The sequence below is a fragment of the Cavia porcellus genome, unplaced genomic scaffold, assembly GCF_034190915.1.
Source record: "Cavia porcellus strain 051 isolate PalLab524CR breed Dunkin Hartley unplaced genomic scaffold, mCavPor4.1 scaffold_6, whole genome shotgun sequence".
Taxonomy (NCBI): Eukaryota; Metazoa; Chordata; class Mammalia; order Rodentia; family Caviidae; genus Cavia; species Cavia porcellus.
The window spans coordinates 59,282,577-59,302,201 of NW_026947489.1; the positions used below are offsets into that span (position 1 = coordinate 59,282,577).

Sequence of the window (19,625 nt, forward strand, 5' to 3'; positions counted from 1 at the left end):
ACATGTTTAGAGACCACCGAGACTGGACTCTAACAGAAAACATTATTTGCAAATGTGCCTTCATCAAAACATCTATTTGATTTGCTAAACATCTATACTGCAGAAGGAACTGTAGCAAAGAGCAGGCCACTTAAAAATAATGTTAGGAGTAAATGGGTTTCCTGGTGGGTTGTGTTGGAATGAATATCAAATTGTAATAGTTTTTTATTTTTTTCCCTTTAGAGGAATTTTGTCAAATAGAGTTTGTTTCTGGGCCTAATGTAACTCTTGTTTAATTTATCCCCAATAACAATAATGTTACAACTATTTGTTTAAGAGAAATAGCTTCTGATTGTGCCTGCATGTGGTCATTGTAATTGATTTTAAGAAGTGGGAGATTGAAGGAATTCTGAATGAACAGATGGGCAAGATTTTTTATTCTTAGTTGTTCTTTGAGAGAGAAGTAAAGGCAGGGGTTCCAAGTAAGTGCTGAAGGGCCCCAAGGCTCTGAGCGAGGACCTGGCTTCTCTCTCCATCCTTTCTTCTATTTCTGGCTGTTGCATTTGGCTGAAGAAGGAAGTGTGATTCCTGGTGAACACAGGCCAGGCCTTTCTAGGGCCCACTGTGACAGCGCCTCAGCAGGAGGTCAAATGTTGAAGCAACAGCAGACGTCCATGGCAGTTTTGGAAGTCCTCTTTTATGAGTATCTTTGCAAGGGGTGATCAGAAACTTGGTGAATAACATTGCTGAGTACCATCCAGCAGAAAAACAGGCTGGTAAAAATATGACCTCTGTCCCCAGCCGCCTTATTCACTGGATCTCACTCTTCCTCAACGTCAAAATGTCCGTGAAAAGAAAAAAATTTTAAAAATTCAAAACATGAGAGCAACCACTGCAGCACAGCTAAAGACACTCAGGAAAGAGGACATTCAGAGCTGTTTCAGAAAGCAGCAAGAACAGCGGGATAGTGTGTTGGAAATGGGAGGATTTTGAGGGAGATTCATGATGAATTTGTCATTCAGACACTCTTGGTGTATTTTAATCTTACCCCATAGGCTTATTTATTTTATTAGAACATGTTTGCAGCACACAGTGAATACATGGCGGGTAGCTGGTACAGGTACGTGCCACATCTTACTTCTTTTTATGTCTCCTTCTTCCTCCATCTCTTGGTCGCCTTCCAGTTTGGCAAAGATCGATCTTCCTATTTCCCATTGTCTATTTTTATTTTACTCTTTTATTTACACTGCGGGTTTCTCTTTTAAGCCTGCATGTCTGCTTGATCTCATTTCACATTCTGATCTCAAGGTGAAAATGTTTTCCTGTAAGTGCCTCGAGCTTACTCTTCTCTATGAAGGAGCAGCACTCCATGGTGTATAAACATCACATTTCCTTCATCTGCGCACTGTTGATGACTGTACAGGTTGATTCTAAGACTTAGCTGTTATGAGCTGTGCTGCTATACACATGGAAACATGGGGATCTTCGCAATATAATGACTTCAACTCTTTGGGGAAGGTACCTAGAAGGAGAATAGCTGGATCAAATGGAATCTCTAGCTTCACTTTTTTGAGAGATCTCCATACTAAATTCTATAGTGTTTGCACTAGTTTACATTCCCACTAACAATGCAGAAATGTTCCTTTCCCCTCATCCTTGCCAACATTTGTTATTATTTTATTTGTTTGATGGTATGCCATTCTTTCTGGAGTAAGAATCTCAGTGTTGTTTTGATTTTTATTTCTCTAATGGCCCGAGATGTTGAATAGTTTTTCATGTACTTATTAGCCGTTGTACTTCTTAAGGAAATTATCTATATTCATTATAGTTGCCCATTTTTTCACTGGTCTTTTATGTGTGGGGAGTCTAATTTTTCTGAATTCTTTATATATTCTAGAGATCAGTCAACTGTTTAAGGTCACAGAGTAATTTAAGAGTAACTCTTAATTTTTCTTTTCTGCATACAGTTTCTTTGAGTGAGACAGGGATAAGCCAGTTATGACCAGAGGGTAGTTTGGGTTGATGACCACAAACATGGCACCTTTGGACTGGTTTCTTCCTGTTTCCTGGCTTCCTTCCCTGTGAGAATGGAGATACTGTATTGAGTGCCACTGAGGGGTCAGGAGGAGCGGGCACACTGCCTCCTCATGGTGCACGGCTTTAGTGACACAGAGGATGTGCCCTGTCACCACCATTCTCACATTTGCTCAGCAGAGTGAAGTGTGCACCATCTTGGTGATGCCAACTGCAGAGTCTGGTGAATTGGTGTGTGCTAGAGTCCCCTGTAGGACCCTTGAGATTCCACCACACCAAGGGACATCATTGTGTAAATATGTATCAATTCCCCCAAGATGATGGATGTAATTATTATGTATCATAAATGTATTCTGGGGTGAGGAAATTGTGAACCAGGGTGACCAAGGCCACTCACGGACCTGCTGAGAGATCCTTTTAGAATTTTCTTCTCACAAACTCTCTTCACCATGGCAAGCCTGGCTCTGCAGAGCAATCACTTCCCCGGGGAAAACACTTGTTTTTGTACATTTAACTGGCTTGTCCCTCTCTGCAGGAAGTGGAAAGTATTCTTTCCTGACACTCATACCCTTCTGCCCTCTTTTGGGTTCTCTCTCTCTCTCTCTGTCTCCTCACTCATAATATATTTATGATGCATAATAATTACATCCATCATTTTGGAGGAATATATATATATATATATATATATATCACTTCTTAATCATTTTTTCTTCCCCTTCCCTTCCCCATTCCTCCAGTCTCTCCGATCTCCGAATCCTCTTGCCATCTCTGCAAAGATTTTCTCCCTGTTCATCTATCTTTTATTTTTGCTCTTTAAATTATTTATATGTGGGGTGTCTCATATAACAAAAGCAATTCAATATTTAACCTGTGTTTGATTTATTTCCCTTCTGTCCATTCCATATGGCATCATGGCTTTCAGGCTACCTGAGGAAGACCCCAGAAGATTCTGGAAGCTACCATAGAAAGAGATAGAAGCAGACTCTGCCCAGTGGCCTGGAAAGAAGGTGTGACCCTATGTCTTCCCCATCCTAGGCCTGAACAGAAAGCCCAGCCATGCTGTGCTGTATGCTAGACCCCCAACCTGTGAATTCTGCTAGGATAAGATGGCACCAGTTAGTTATGATGACAGAAAATGAACACATCTACCCACAGTGCCCATAGGTCCTGGCTGAAAGCAGAGCCTTCTTTCCATGGGAGGGTGGACTTTTCAAGTACCTCATGATGGCTTTTGGTCTCAACCACTTCCTGACTGTCCAAGGAACAGGACTCCGCGACAAGCTGCCTTCTCCGAGGAGTCCCTTACAAAGTGAATTGAGCAGAATGATGCAGGGAGATGCTGGGGAGGGACCTCTTTCTCCTGACTCCACACACCATAACGGCACTGCCCAAGTCCTCCGACCAAACCAGGGAGCCTGTTGTGTGACCTACAAAGAGCCATCAGAGCCCGGTTGGGACTCCCTAAAGTAAGTGATTCTGACCATGTCACCCCAATAGAGACACTGTTTCCTTTTTGTACTTTGTAAGAGAATCATCTCTAATATGCATAAATCAGTTGGGCTTATAAGAGAGGAACCCTTGTTTCTTCCAGCTTTAAAGTATATCACAGAGCTAGCAATCTCACCAGGGCTTGGAGACTGTTGTGGGCAGAGGGACCCTACTTTAGTGTGGCAGTAATGCCCAGCACTGATAGAAGCTTGCAGTGGCTGTAACACCAGATGTTGTTGTACCTCACATAGAAAAGACTGCCATTACCACTTGATGGGCCAGAGGACTGAACCTACAGAGGAAAAGTGGCCACACTCAGAAAGACACTGTCAGAGCCCGGGAGGCAGCTTGTGACTTGAGTCCCTTCCCAGTTCCCTTCTCCCAAAACCAGCCCTGTCTGTCACTGAGAGGTCCCCTCCCTGTCCCCAAACTTGGTGCTGCTCTTTGAAGCAAACAAAGCTCAGGAGTAATCCCTCCAAAAGGTGGGGTTTGCACATCTCTGTTCAATGAGCTTGAGGACAAAAGGTCATTGCTCACTTCACATAGACAACACCCTAATTACTACAGCACCTGCAGTTTGCCCAGGAAGTGAAGAAGCCATGGAACAAACTCGGGCAGGTACAGCTGAGCCTGCAAGGATCACTGCATCTCTGTTACAGTGCTGTCCTGCTGATCACTTGCTACTTATTTATTTATTTATTTTGGCTCCCATTTTCAGTCCCTCACCACACAGCCCAGAACCACAGGAAGGCAGAAGAGTACAGCAAATGGGCTCTCTCTGCCATCCCTGCCAGGCACATCACTGCTTTGTAGGTCGCACAACAGAGAAGTTGCAAATCTGAGCTGCTCTGGAGATCACTACTCAGTGCTCTGCCAGGGAGCCTGAAGTGGTAAAAGGGCATCACTGAGCACAGGGCCTCGGGCATGAGTGACACCAGGTAGTGGTGTATCTAGCAATATGCAGCTTAGGTAATGCAGTACATTACAGTTTGGGAGATTTCTTGCTCATTGATTAGCCTGCTTCATACTGCATCAGCCCTGACAGCCAGAGGTATCAAGTGGGGATGGGATGGTGGGAGAGACTTTGGAAGCCAAATGAGGAGAAACATGCCTCAGTTTGAGAGGTGCCTGCTGGTGGCAGGGATCTGTGTGATGCTTCCAGACAGAATGCAGTACATGACAAGACCCCAGGGGAAGCTGGGAGTGCCAGATTTTGGGTGCAGCCCATTGAAGAGCTCTGATGCTTGGGCTGACACAGAAGCATTGGGGAACAGAAAGACAGAACAGGCTGGAATATTTTCTGCAGCCACAGAGAGTGCTCAGAAGCTGTGCAAACTGGAACAGCCATGGGATCTTGGAGCAAGTCTGGAGGGCTGCCCATGGAGACAGGGTGGAGTTTCCTGCCACCTGCTTGGAACAGAGAAATAGACTCAGATTCTAGTTACTCTACATAAAATAAGGAGGCTGGGTGTGGTGGTGTATACGTGTAATCCTACCACGCTGGGAGGCAGAGGCAGAAGGATGACAAATCTGAGCCCAGCCTGGGCAACAAACAACAAATAAACAAGCAAAAAGGACTGGGGATGTAGCTCATGTGAAAGCCCTGGGTTCTATCCCCAGTACCAAAAAATCATAAAGAGAAGTAACACCTTTGGTACCTCTACAGATTATGAACAGAACCAGAGAAGACAAAAATGACCTGAGAGTGTTGTGCAGTGTGCTCTTGTCAAGGTTCAGTGGATGGAGAGTCAAGAGCATGGAGATGGCCCCTGGTGTCACTTTGGAAAGGGTCTTGAAGTGGAATTTCCACGACAAGCCAATAAGGTTCAGCATCTGTATTCCAGAGCTGATTCCTGGCAAGCCCAGGCTCAAGCTTTCCTCCTGCCAAGGGACTGTCACTGCATGAATGTCATCCATGGAACACAAATGTCCATCCAGTCTCCAGGCCCCAGCGCAGGAGTGACTGGCCCTTCCTGGACCTGTGAGTCAAAGCCCTGGTTTCCCTGTGAACTTGGGCTGCCGTGGAAGTGCTTCACTTCATGTTGCTTTTGCCTCTTTTGATTGTGGGAAGGACACGTGGGGCAGTGGGCTCAGTGTCTCACACCGCTGTGCGGTCACTTTGCCTCACACTTCTGCCCGTGAAGTACAGCAGAAACCCAGTAACAGCCACACCATGCCTTATTTTTAAAAAATCAATAAACCATTAGCCTTATTTTAAAATTATATAAGCTAAAAATGATGTTACAATTCCTAGTTTGCCAACAGCTTCTTAAAAAGATTTAGAACCTCAGAAGAAGGTTTTGACTGAAAAGGTTGAGAAGACTGCTTTTGTACAGAAATGGTAGTACGAACAGGATATATTAATATATTGTTATGTAAATGGCAATATTTGGCTGGTTGACAAATAGTTGATTTCATTGTGAATGTTTTCAAAATTTCAAAAGCTGTGCTATCCCTTTCCTTACATACTGAAAGCTATGAATGCTCCATTTTTAAAATGAGGTAGGTGAGAAAACTACAGAAAATTATAATGATAGAATCATTTTGAAATCTTTTTTTTTAAAGTTTTACCTAGCAAAGTGTCAGAAACCTATGTTTTCTTCTACACATTTTCACTGATTAACAGTATTTTCTGATGCTCAGTTTACCCCGCAGGTTATAAATCCATCTACCTACCAGTTCAAGCTCACATTATTTTTATCAACCATCATTTAAATATTCATCAGTTTTTACTGGTCTTTGGTACATTTGTCTTCCTCACAAGACTGTTTGGGGGAGCTACCAGAATTCTTGCCAGATTGGAACCCTTGGCTTGTGCTGCCGACAAGCCCAGTCCTGAAGCTGTCTGTGCTGCTTACCTTGTGATTCTCTCAGGTGGCCAGTGGGTTTTCCCAGCAGCCTTTGCTCTCTCTCCATATCCACGTGATCTGTAGATGACACACAGAGCTGATGCATTTCGATTCCCAAACACTAGCACACACCCTGTGGAAACTTCTTGTGAGTGCTTCTAAATTCCAGGAGCTCCTTAAGCTCCTAAGATGATGGCCACTTGTTTACCTTGGTTTCCCGTTCATGGGAACTAATGCACTGTCTTTCAGAGAAGAGAGGTGTGCTTCTGCGCAGCAGTGGGAGTACAGCATGATCAAGAGGCTCTGAAGTCCCCACAAACTCCCAAGGGCTAACCAGTCTTCCTAGGGTCAATGGGACCTCAGACAACACTGTCTCTAATGTGCCTTGCCCAGCTAAAGAGAGGCCAGGATGACCACCTGAGTGTCCCATCTTCTCTATTCAGCTGAGGCAGACCGAGTTTGCTGAGCCCTTACCATCCCTTCGTGCTATGGTAGAAAGCCTACTTGTCGTGTGACAGTGCTTACTGTAGAAAGCAGCATATAGTGGTTGGTAACAAGCATTTAGCTCCTCGCCTCCTTCTCTGGCCTCACATGTGTCTGGGTTGGAGAATTGTGGTCTGGCCTGGATTAAGAACCACAAACGAGCCTGTCTTCTAATTTAGGAAATTATAAAACACCACTGTGCACTGAAATATTTTTTGGGCTAGTTAGTGGTTATTCAGCAAGACAACAAATTACAGAAAAAAACTTTACAAGTTGTAACCTCAGACTAGTGGTCCAATGTCTGTGAGTCCCAAAAAGGAAGTATCTATTGCTCTCTGGCCATGCATCTATGGTGGCCCACTGGGGGCTCTGCCTTAGTTGTGGCCAGCCCCCTCACCCCACCCAACTGCTAGACAACAAGAGGTCTGGGAGCTTCAAGTGACAGTTCAAGGTGCTAAAGCTTCCTGTCATGGCTCAAGGATTCAGTCACTTGGTTCCTCCTAACCCCAAGGGACTGGGAACAATAATTAATATAACATCTGCCTATTGGCAGATCCATGGTCCATGGAAAGAGGTCTACACTGGCTGTGACTTTTAGGTACCTGATACCCCAAGCCCTGGCCCTCACACTATCTGCAGAGCTGGTATAGAGAACACTTCTAGTCAGGGGTTTAGAAATGAATTCAACAGTTGCATTCGAGGGTGGGTAGGCCTGGCGAGCTCATGATCTTTGGCCCTGCCTCAGTACTCTCTCAGACATGTGTTCTTCGTTCTGTCTCCTTTGTTCAGATTCTTCTTCCCTTAGAGACCATAAGTACCTCGCTTTAACTATGAGACCACAACCTTCCAGGGATTTCTCTCCCTGAGTTGCAATGAGCCTGCCTATAAGGCTAAGACTGCCAATTTTTACATTCACACCCATGAAGATTCTTAAAAGCCATGTGAGCCTTTGCCACATGTTTATGTGCATCTCCAACTTCATGGATCTATGTGCCCTTACACTCTTCTCTTCTCTCCTGCATCCCTCCTTCCTCCCCCTTTTGGTTTAATTTAGACCATATCTTTTCCACATCTTCTAGCAGATTCCTTCTGTCACCTGCATTGCACTTCCTCAGAGCAGTATTTGCTGCCTAACAGACCTTTATCAGCAAAGCTTCAGAGATCCAATGTCTGTGCACAGCCTCTGTATGCTCTGAGTGACTGTCCATGGAGTGTGTCATTACAGCTCCTACAGTAACAGTCGGAGGCATGGGGTGTGGGTAGAGGAATTGCTTAGGTGAGCAGCTGGGCCCTGTGGAAGGTCTGCATAGGAGCTAAGCTGTCTAAGCATGTCCAATCCTCCCTGATAAATTTCTATAAAGGTAGAAAGACCTTGCAGGAATTATTTTTCCAAGGTATTGCTGCAAACACCCCAGGTACACACAGCCTCCTCAGGATTAGCTATTTGTATCTTCCTTCCTTCTTTCCATCCCCCTTTTACTTTCCTATTTCCTTTCCCTCTACTTCCCTTCCTTTCTTCCTTCCTCAGTGACTGAGTCCTGGTGTGGTTTGCACACTGTGCCAAGTGTGAGTCTGGGACTAATCAAATCATTTGAGGGCTTCACAGGCATGTGGGAGGCATGGCACATAATGAGGTCACTACAATAATGGACTGCAAAACCCAAGTGTCTCAGCCCTTTCTCCTTGCTGGGACACAACATTTATCTCTCACCACTCAAGGGAGGATAGATTTATTTTGTTTCACAGGTTTTAGAGGCTTAGCATGACAGAGTGGTTGTCTTGGTTACCTTCCTCTCATTGCTGAGATAAAATACCTGACACTCAAAATTAGAGAAGGAAAGGTTTATTTATCTTACAATTTTTGGAGGTTTCAGTCCATACTTAGCTGACTCCAAAGCAGGGTGTCATGGCTGAGGGGCACCTGTTCATGGTGGCTACAAATAGCAAGAGCAAGAAAGGCAAAAAAAGAAAAAAACAGGCCTTATTCCATTCTTTATGTTGTGTGCTGGCTCTGCCTCTATGCAGGAGCCGCTCTTACACCATGAATCTCAGCTCTAGACAATGAACCAATCATAAACACTAGATTCAGCTGCCTTTGTAATTGCATGAGGCTTGGGGGTCCACCTAGACACAAACCATAACAGGGTTGCAGTAGAGGAAAGCTTCTCATGTCATGAGGACTGAGAAACGGAGAAATAAGGGAGGCACTGGGAAGAGACAGACCCTCCCAGTCACACCCCAGTGACCAGCTGCTTCTGCACAGACCCCAGCTTCTAAAAGTATATCCAGCTATGGATTCATCAGAGAATCAATCCACTAATGAGCTTAACATCCCCGGGTCCCATCACCTTTTAATAGCCCCACCTCTGAGCCCCTGAGAATGTGTGTGTGTGCGTGTGTGTGTGTACACACACATGCACATGGTGGGGCACGGGGAGGATCCTAGATCAAACTATAACACCCTGGGTTCAGAATTGACACCTGCTCAGAACCTGCCACAGTGCCTGGTCTAGAGACAGGGATCAAGCCCCAGGTGTGGAATGAGCCACTTGACACGAGGGCTGTCACAGAAGTGAGTGTGGAGAGTTCTGGGACAGTCCCTCTGTCCATTCTGTTTCCCTGACAGGTACTGAGAGAGTGCATTGACTCTTCAATGGCTTAAAAGCTGCTTAATACTGCACCAAAATCCCTGTCTACTCTCCCAGCACAAGGGCAAGTAGATTGTGGTCAAATCCCTACTGCACTGAAAGACTTCACTTGGAAGTCTGCATTTAGCCTCGACTGGGAACTGTGAACAGACAGCTCTGGCTGCAAGAATTCAGGACACATACCGGTCCACAGTCAGAATTCAGGAGCTAGGGCCAGCCAGACACTGGGCCATGGGCTTTAGGCTGGTGATTTTGAGGTGAGACAAAGATGAGTGAGTCTTTTTTAGAGCAGAGTATGCTCTCTACTCTTGGAGGAGGAGAAGGAGGCAGACACGGTGTTCAGAAAACACCACTGTCCCTAGGGAGGCCAAGCCCCAGAGCAGGTCAGAGGCACTGCTGATACGGGGCAGCTCTGCTCCCTGCTCCCCAGAGGCTAAAACATCTAGCTCAGCTATTGGCTGCTCTGGGCTGCCAGCAAACTCTGTGGTCTTTGTAAGCAGCAGCACTAAAAGCCAGGGAGTGTCCCTGCCGCGAGAATCCCCAGACATCTCACTGCACAGCCACCAGCCATCCTGGCAACTCCAAGGGAATACCTATCTCCACCTGCAAGCAGCAGGGATGAACGCCTCCAAGCTGCCTAGAGTGAACAGATTAAAACGATTCTGGAGGGTGAGTAAAAAGACACAAATCAATTTACTGAAAAAAAGTTAAACTTCTGAAAATATGTATATGTATATAGCTAACCAGCAGGGTGAAAGATGCCATGAGATACTGTAATATCTTACAAAACTCCCTTTGGGAGATTCAGCGGGGCATATTTGATGCTTTGCCAAAGGTTTAGAATTTAATTTTAACTAATCTGCTACGAATGTAATCAGCAGCCAGCTCAGCTCAGAGTATTTGGTCAGGGCAAAGTGCTTTGGAAAATGCATTTTAGCGCAACAGAGTGGGATGGTTCACCAACATCTTTCCATCACCCAGGTGTCAGCCAGCATGTCAGATTCTGGTCAGATCCTCAGGAGACAGATGCAGTGCTGAATGTGACAGCTAAGTGATGGATGTCAGAGGATGAAGTATATGCATGTTCCCTCCAGATTGTATAGTACCTGTCAAAGTCCTATCTGACTGCAAAGAAAAGAACTGAGAAAGTCTATAGCTTTGTACTGTACTATTAAAGCGTTAGGGAGTACGAAGGCAATTGTAATCCCAAACTGCTACCCAGTGCAGATATTAGCATAATCTCCTGTAATGAGAGGCTCGGCACTGAGTTGGTCTGATAGCAGGCGGCTTCTGAGAGCCCAACATTTACCTCTCTGGCAGGAGGATAAAATTCCTGTGAGAACCACTATGGATTCCCAACTGCCAGCAGCTGGGTTCCATGCAACAAGTAAAAATTCTTCCCTGAATAGTGAGATGGGACTCGGCGGGAAGGCAAATGTCCATGCTGCAGGTTAATGCCAGGGCTAAGTTTCACAAGTGTGAGAGGACTTGGGAAGGGAGAACTCTGAGCCTGACAGTGACCCTTTACACACACAGTGCAGAGCTGGAGTAAAGTGATGTGTGCTGTAGAGTTACACGATTCTGTGATTTCAAAAAGTGTTCCTATTGGTACTTTGCTCATTAGAAATCACTTTACTGGATGAATACATAACAAGCAGTTAGTGTGTCTAATATGTTACTGACAATTGATTAACTGTTTTTCTCTGTCTGGTGTTCTAAGTCATTTACGATGGCCTGGAGTTACAGATGAGCTTTGTCAATTGCTCACTGAGTCAAATCTATTTATTTCGACTCGTAATGATAATAGTATGAGTTTGCCAGTAATTCTGAAATTACTTCCCAAGCAGGGAGTCTACATTCAGCTGGGTAGAACCAGAAAGATATCTTTCCAAATGAAAGCATGTGTAGAACATATAAATGTGTATTTCCTCTGAGCAAATGAGAAGCTATTAGAAGCACTCAAATGAGGAGACTCTGCAGGAGCACCAAGGGCAGCGTGCAGAGCCCCGAGCCCGAGGCTGGACAGTGACCATGTGTGGATTTGGGGATCAGCCTTTGGATCTGAATGGTTCACCCATGATGTGAGCGATTCCTCCCAGCTCTGGGATTTAACCTCAGATTACTTTCTGCTCTAAATGCACCGAACATCTGTCTGGAGTGTGATGAAAAGAATCTGATTGAATTTTCCTGTCATGCTTTCTAGTGGGTAGAGGACTCTTACTGTGCCTTGCTGAATCTTTCTCAGGGCTGGTTCTGGACTGTCAAATACTCTTCCTCCATGACACCATTGCGTGGGTCAGCCACTTGTGGATGTGTTAATGAGCATTAGTTTGTAGTCATGTCTTCTTGGGCTTACCTTCTTTATAACTACTGGTTGCTCCTGTGCTTGACTGCACGTGGTACCTCAAAGCTTGCTTAGGACCCCTGCAAGCTGTGCTTGGAAGGGAGGCCCCCTGGGACCTGGGCATTCTCTCAGTGAGATTATCTTTTCCATGCCAGAGGCACATACTTTGCAAAGGCAATTGACCAAACCCCCAAACAATGACACCCTTCCCTGAGCGTTGGAAGGAGACCTTGGTATAAAACAATGCCAGGGATTTCACCAGCGAACACCACAGACAAGATGATGCAGCAGACTGTAAATAATCTGAGAAATTCCTCAATTATTTAGGAAAGGTAAGTGGATGACACAATCACTCTTTCTTGATTCTGAATTATTCATTTCCTTTTCAATAGTAGATTTATGTTAATAACCCCAGGCTATTAGTAATAATTTTTTAAAATCATAGATTAGCAAACAATTTCAAAGAAGAAAGGACTTAAAAGCCTCTTAGTGGAGAACTGCCTTCACGGTTTCAGTGGCTGAGGTGAGCTCACTCTTGAACACATCCTCAACCTCTAGTCTGGACATAGTGCCACCCCTCTTACTGTGACTTGTCCCAGTGATGATCTGCACAGGTTACCCATGGTATCTTCAGTGCTTCTCTGGTGGCCTGCAGCTAGGTCCCTTTCCAGATGGTGGGCACAGGATGTCAAGTACAGAAACTTTAAGTACTACCATGAGATGAACTTTATTACAACACTGAACTACTCTCCTCACAATAGGAACAGGGCTGGGCTGTGGCTCTGTGGGACAGCATTTGCCTGGCATGTGCAAGGCCCTGTGTTCTATATCTATTCTAAAATTGACAATAGTCTTCCATGATTTTATCTATTTAATTGCATGTTTTTATTGGTAGCAAGCAGGAGTAAGAGAGACATTGCTTAAACCAGGGGACCATTCTACTGGAGTCATGGGAAAGAGAAAAGTTTTGAAGCCACTGTTTAAGTATCTGTACTACTTAGATTGCATGTATGCAATAGTCAAATGATGATTTGATTTCCCCAGAAAGTCTCCAAGTCTAATTGTTGGGTGTGAGATGAGGCCATTTGATTCAGCACATACTTGACACAAAAAATGATGTAGTGGAAAAGCTGACCCAAATTTATAAAGAGAAACCAAAGAGGTAGTTTTTTATTCCTTCCTTTTCTTCCTCTTTCTATTGTGAAACGGCCCAGACCTGGACATTTGAAGACAGCCACAAAAGCGATGAGAAGTAATACAACAATGGGTAGGGTACAGGGAACCCTGGTTGCATTGCATCTTTCCATGCCTTTGTCCAAAGGACACAGATTACCTCCCAAAGTTTTAGTGCTCTCACCTGAGGAAGAGGGTATTACTGAAGTTGCCGACTTTCCGTATAGTTAGAATAATATAACCTAAAAGAAAGCTCTGGCCCCCTGATTTTGATGTCTAACCCTTCTCCACTCTGATCATGTCAAAGTCACAGTAGGTAAGGCCTGAGATATGAATACCTATGCTGCATGTGCCGTCAGGTCTCTGTGTGGGTTGCTGGCATCTAGAGTTACCATACATCCTCGGGTCTCATCTGCCTCCATATGTGAAGCCAAATGGTTACTTCTCTGTATGAAGGATTGAGTTGTGGTTATGGCGATTCCTTGGACTGCTCCTTAAAGTGATGAGAAGAAAGTAAATAGAGCAAAACAGACAAAGGGCTTAACCTTCCAGGGTGACTTTTCAAGCTTAAAGCTTCGAAAATCTTTGGTGTAGACCAAGCCCTGAATCTTTCATGCCTTAAAGGATGCTTTTATTCTTATGATCAGTGAACTCTACTTTGCAGGGGGGAAAAACAAGTAAAAACAGTACTTGCCCCCAAATGTTTGTTTCGGTTACCCTGAAATGTAATCAGTTGTAAATCTACAAAGATTCATCAGAAACTACCTTTATCTTTAACAAATGCACAAAACGGAGTGAGAGAGAAGTAATAATTGAGTGACTTGGGGATGTTGCCCGATTATGCGATTTTCTAGTGTCAAGGACTCGGGCAGTGCATGCACAGTTGGGAGGAGGACCTCAAACCCCCATTTGCCCATGCAGTTTTGCAGCATGTACTTTGTCAGTCTTTCTCAAGGTCTTGGAGACAGGAAGACCTCTAAGAATAGACACACACACCCACACCTGTACACGTGGATACTCGGATAACATAGGAAATGTGTTTATTGATGTTCAGCTCAAAGTCTTGGCTTGTGGCTCTGTCTGCTGTGGGAAGGGCTCTGTGGCCCTTTGAGGAAGGAAAATACACACTATTAATCTCTCAGGACGATGGACTAAGTGACCTGGGTGAACAGCAGCCAGTCACCCGTCTTCCGGTCACGGAGGTCACTAAGGTTTGTACCAGTAAGGCTGTCTTTGAACTGGAGTCTCTCCTTGTAGTCTGGCTGTAATTTTAATGTGTGTATTTCCATATATTTCCCCACAAAGCAGATCAACTGCTTTAAACTCTGGAAGAAAACAAAGAAAAAAGTGTAGTCCATTCCAACAATTCTGTTCGTTTTTCAGTCTCCATCACTGAAATGACCAATGACATTCTGCACTCGGTCATCTTGGTATCTGGTCATCAGCCCTTTACTCAGTCTTTAATGCTCTCCCTTCAGAGAAAGTTCACAATTTCTTTGTAACCAACACTCAAAAATTATTAATTTACCTCTTTATTCATGCACATTAAAAGCTAGAGGTTCATAAATATTTTATGATTATAAAGTTCCAGCACATAGCTGATTGATATTGAGGGAAGGAGGCTTAAGGGCAAGGAATAGCCCTCCCCTTTCCAGAATTTGCAAGATCAATGCAAAGTGAGCTTTCAGTAAGCTAGCGTGGGCTTAACTAACAGTGGCCTGATCGGGCAGGTGGTCTCCCTGGGAATGCGCTGCCAAGAAGCCTGGTGTGCTCTGGGAGGCTCCAGGTGGGTGCAGCCTTTTCCAGCCTTAGAGGGGAGGCTGTCTGCAATTCTGAACAGGAAGCAGGAGTTTACAGTGACACCATCAGTGTGTCTCACCATGTCGTGAGAAATACAGAATAGCATTTCCAACTAGTTTTGAAAATCAGATGTCAGTGTTGGAACAGAGAGCAGACATGCCTTCTTTCCAGTTAAATAATATTTAAGTAAACATTTAGTTCATACTATGTCATATTTTTCTGCAAATGTTCTCAGGACTTTAGTTGTTGGTTTCCTTTAAAGAATTTTGTGTCCTAGTGAGCCAGGAGCATTTATTCGGGGTTACTATTGATTGTACAGATGGATAGGGCTTTCTGATGGCCTGGAAGAAAAATTCACGATGAATAGTTTGTTTTTTTTCTAGAGATTTCAGAAAGTACTTAGATTTATCTTGGATGCTGGCAACAGCTGTTACTTCTTAGAGAGAAAGGCGACATTAAATAGATTTTGCAGAGGACGGTCCTCCAAATAACTATTGCTAGCAAATGAAATCTTAAAAACTTGCTCCACTAAATGCTCTTGCAAAGAACCTAGAGAGCTTCAAACATCAGGCCTTTAAAAACAGAACATTGAATGTTCTATAAAGGGAAAATTAATAATATCTGATGATTTGCTTGATTGCTAACAACCAAAGAGCTATAGGTTGTAGAGATGCTCACTGAACAAATTTATGAATCTTGAGTCTGATGGTATTTCATTGTGAGGGGAACGATTTGCAAGGTTGATAACCTTATCTTTGCTTGCTGGTGCTATTTTCTGCATGCATTATTAATTGGAAGGATGTGTGTGTATGCATGTGTGTGTGTGTAATGCACCATACTTACAAGGTTTCTTAAAGGTTACTACTAAATGTGGCTGCTGGGATTAATGAAGAAGATTGGTGTTTATCTTTGATCACAAGTAGATAGAGAACAGTTGTAGGCAGATACATTTATGAAAGTATCGTGAGTAATTCTTTAATCACCTCCTGGTCTCTAAAATGGTGATAAGATTGCTTATCCTATAAGGTTTGGGGAGGAATAACTGAGAACATAAACATAGTGTGCAAACTAGAACCTATCACTTTTCAACAAACGTCAGTGCCTTTTTTTTTCAGAGGCTTCTAACTCAATCAATCTTCAGCCAGTGCAGTAGACCAAAAGGGAGGGGTGTGGTCAGTTAATATCTATTGATTGGTGGGTAGACCGATAGCTAGGTGAATGCATAAATGCATATAGCTTACATTTAGTTACTGTCTGCACTGATGGAATCCTGAACATTTAGGTGTGTGTTGAATCTAATTTTAATGAGTCTGACTCACTGCCGATATTAGCATGAGCTCATCATCTGGAAACATCAGCTATATCAGAAGAAAGACCCTTTACCCTGTTGGTCTCTTATTCCGGTTTTTACCTGGCCCTCTTTGGGGATGTTAACACCTGGTAGTCCTGGCTGCTATTCATTCTCCGTAGACATCGCATATGCTTTGTTTGAATTTAAGATGACTCTTGGACTTAGAAAGTAGAGCATTTCTACCCCACATTTTACACTTGGGAAAAGAAGATATTAAAAAAAAAAAAAACAGCATTTAACGTAAGCCCTTTAGGGGTCCACTGTTGGTGGGTTTCTGTGTTCCGGTACTCCAAGACTTCTTCCAGCCTCACTCTGCAGGCACCCCCAGAGTGAAGGCACACAGAGTTAAAGGAGCTGTGTCACTCAGGTTGCCTCGTGTTGGTTCAGGTTCTAAGGAGGAAGCGAAGTCTCAAGCTGAACAGGTAGTGGTCACTGGGTTTCATTTTCCGCAGAATTTTCTTTCCAGTTGTTCTATGCAGATAATATCATCAATTCCCCATGAAGATACTCATGTCCTACTTGATGAGCCCATTTTACAAAAGGCAAATTTCTCCCATCTCTGGAATCCCCCAATTCTGTCTCTCTAAAAATTAGATAACACTTATTCACCAATTCCACTAACAGACATTTCAGTTCTTTAACTGTCTATAGGTATCATGGATTGTATAGGCTCTGCTAGAGGAATTTAGATGGAAGATCAAACAATGTATAGATGGATAAACAGCTTTAGTAGGTGATAGGTAGGTAGATAGATAGATAGATAGATAGATAGGATAAGATGAATACTATTTAATAGACAATACAGACATAAAGACAAGATAGATGATAGATGTAAAATAGATGGACAAGATGGATAGATGGGTGGATAGGTAGATAGACACACAGTCAGACAAACAGATGTATAGATACATTGACCCTCACTGAACCTGTAGCCAGGCATGGGAAATTAGTAAAAGTAAGCACACTAAGAGATTAAATGCCAGACAGAGATCAGGATAACACCATTAAAATATCCAAACAGAGTAATTGTTTTTTCCTGGGAAGCAGCAATCTTGAGGATCAGCACAGAAAGGAGATATTTCATTTACATGCTTTAAAACGAGTTTTAAAAGGTTAATATAAACCAAAAGAGTACAAAGCAGAGACCACTGTGTGATTCATGGGTTGGAGAAGAGAAATTCTAATAGGATTTCATGCTGTTAGGAAATATTCCATTCTGCTAGCAAGGCAGGTTTCTGAGGATGTTGGTGTGAGTGCTGGGGAAAGAGAGGACCTGAGGGCAGTTGGAAGCACAGCGTCCTAAAGGCCTGGAGCTGCGGATATGATATGTGGATTATTGTAATCAGTCCACACAGAAATGAGTATGTTTGTGGTCCAGTATGTTCAGTGGGAAATGTCAGAGGGAATTCTTCTTGTATATTTAAGCAGGCAAAACCAGAGGGTCTTAAATGGGTTTACCTTTCCCGGTCACGCCACAAAGAAGAAATGAACTCTGCATCTCAGTCACATCAGTCCTTCTTTATGGCTATTTATCTGCACATTTCAGTACCAGATTGAAATTGTTGGGATGTAACTATGAATAAAAAGCACATTAGACTTTTAAATTGTCTTCAGGACCTGCTAGCGAGTATCACCTGTGCATTCAGGCCTGTGCTAGAAAAGGTGGGTGTTGCAGGAGAAGCAAGAGAAAATGGCATTCCTGTGTGCAATACATAGATTCTGTTTTATGTACAATTCCCTATTTGCCATTTTGATTGTATTCACATTTTTGGAGAAGCAAGAGTTAGGTATTTGTTGGAAACTCTACTGAGGGAAATTTAAATAGCAGGGCTAAGTTTTGATTGACCTTGAAGAGTAGGTGACATTTTAATAAGCAGAGAAATTTGGTTGAGGGGATATGAACAGGAAAACTCAATGAGGGACACAGGAGTGAAGCCTGAATGCTACATAGCCACAACAATCAAATTTTGGAAGATTGAGGTGAGGCAGAAGGCAGACATGGTTATTCTCCTCATGGGTGATCTCACACATTTGATACCTCCTCGCATTTGCAAGACTGGTGACCCGTGCATCCAGGTTCTTTGCAGGAAGGGAAAGAGGTAAGCACTATGTTAACACTGTTAAGTCCAAGATACAGTGCTAACATAAAAGTAAAGCAAGCTGATTACTTTCTCTATGCCAGCTAGGGAAAATCCCTGCATCGTCAAACAACCCTGCTCTGCAGTCCCGCAGAGATCTAGCCTGGCCTGGCCTGCAGAGCCTCTATCCTCACCCCCCAAAATGTAGCAACTGTTTTCTGAAGGAAGACGTTGCACACAATTTGATTTAGCCCTAATTAATCTGGAAAAGAGCATCTCTCATCAGAGAAGCTTCTGAATCTCAGGAAAACGTGGTAGTCTTGATATATCTAAGATGTTTTTCTCAAAAGTTGCTCACTATGAAACTTAGCAAACCACCTCATTGCCAGATGCTATTATTATGTCTTTTAAATAAACAATATCATTTTTTATAACAAGGGCAGCATATGGATGTTTTTAGGTGCAAAGCATAGAGACAGAAAAATCTAAATGTTGGAAAATACAACCAGAGGTAAACTGGAAAGAATTGCCACAAGAATCAAGACTAAAGCATTGTGGACTGAAGTATATGTGCTTAATTCTTTTATATTTTAAAAATAGCTTTATAGAGAACAAATGGAATACAATAAACTATTCATGTTTGGAAATATACAAATAGGTAAAGTTTCAATATGATGAATGTTTAAATTTTAAAATTTTAATTACAGTAAAAGATACATCATAGTTACTCCTTCTTAAATTCCGCTCCTTTTTTGGGCACACCAACACCATCCCTGCCACATCGGAAGCACTTCTTGAGTCTTTGGTGGATGTCATTAGTGGCACTGTGGCTACTCCATGAACTGATTTGAAACACTTCCCTTTCATGGTCATTGTGACTCTGGAGAAGAGCCACGAGTCCATGGTGCCAGATATGGTGAAGAATGTGGCTGAAGACACACTGTCAGGTTTTGTGGCCTGCCCTGGCATTGGGTGACACACAGCAGCAACACTCACCGTATTTTTGATCACACCTCATGATGACATACTTCCTGACACTGTGTGTTACTGTGCATTTCCTGGAAGATTTCATATACAGAACCATACAGAATGGTTTCTTCTTTGCCAGGCTGGTTTCTTTATTCCTCTAGTAGATGTGTCCCAAGTTTGTGGTTTTGTTTGCCCTTCCTTAATGAAGAATATTGCTGGAAAATGTTTTCACAGACTTACTTCTCTTCCCTGTGCCTTTTTCACTAGAATAGCTGGTTATATCTTTGTTTATTTTATTGATGAGATTTGTTTCTGTCTTATTATGATCGGATTTTGAATGTTATTTACATATTCTGAATGCAAACCCTTTGACAAATATGTGATCGGTGAACATTACTCCTAGGCTGTAGCTTCTTTCTTTTTCAGCTT

General features: G+C 43.3%; 1 protein-coding gene across 4 annotated transcripts in view; it reads left to right on the forward strand.

Annotated features, from left to right (window-relative positions):
• Positions 1 to 19,625, forward strand: part of Dpp6 (dipeptidyl peptidase like 6) — an 827,976-nt gene that overhangs the window by 324,778 nt on the left and 483,573 nt on the right. The window contains exon 1 of one of the 4 annotated variants that reach the window (XM_063250822.1): positions 10,085 to 10,150. The exons of the other annotated variants lie outside the window; for them this stretch is intronic. Within the exon in view, the coding sequence (XP_063106892.1) occupies positions 10,100 to 10,150 (51 nt within the window). The 5' untranslated portion in view covers positions 10,085 to 10,099. Of the gene's footprint in view, positions 1 to 10,084; positions 10,151 to 19,625 lie in introns of those variants that run through there. 4 annotated transcript variants of the gene reach the window in all.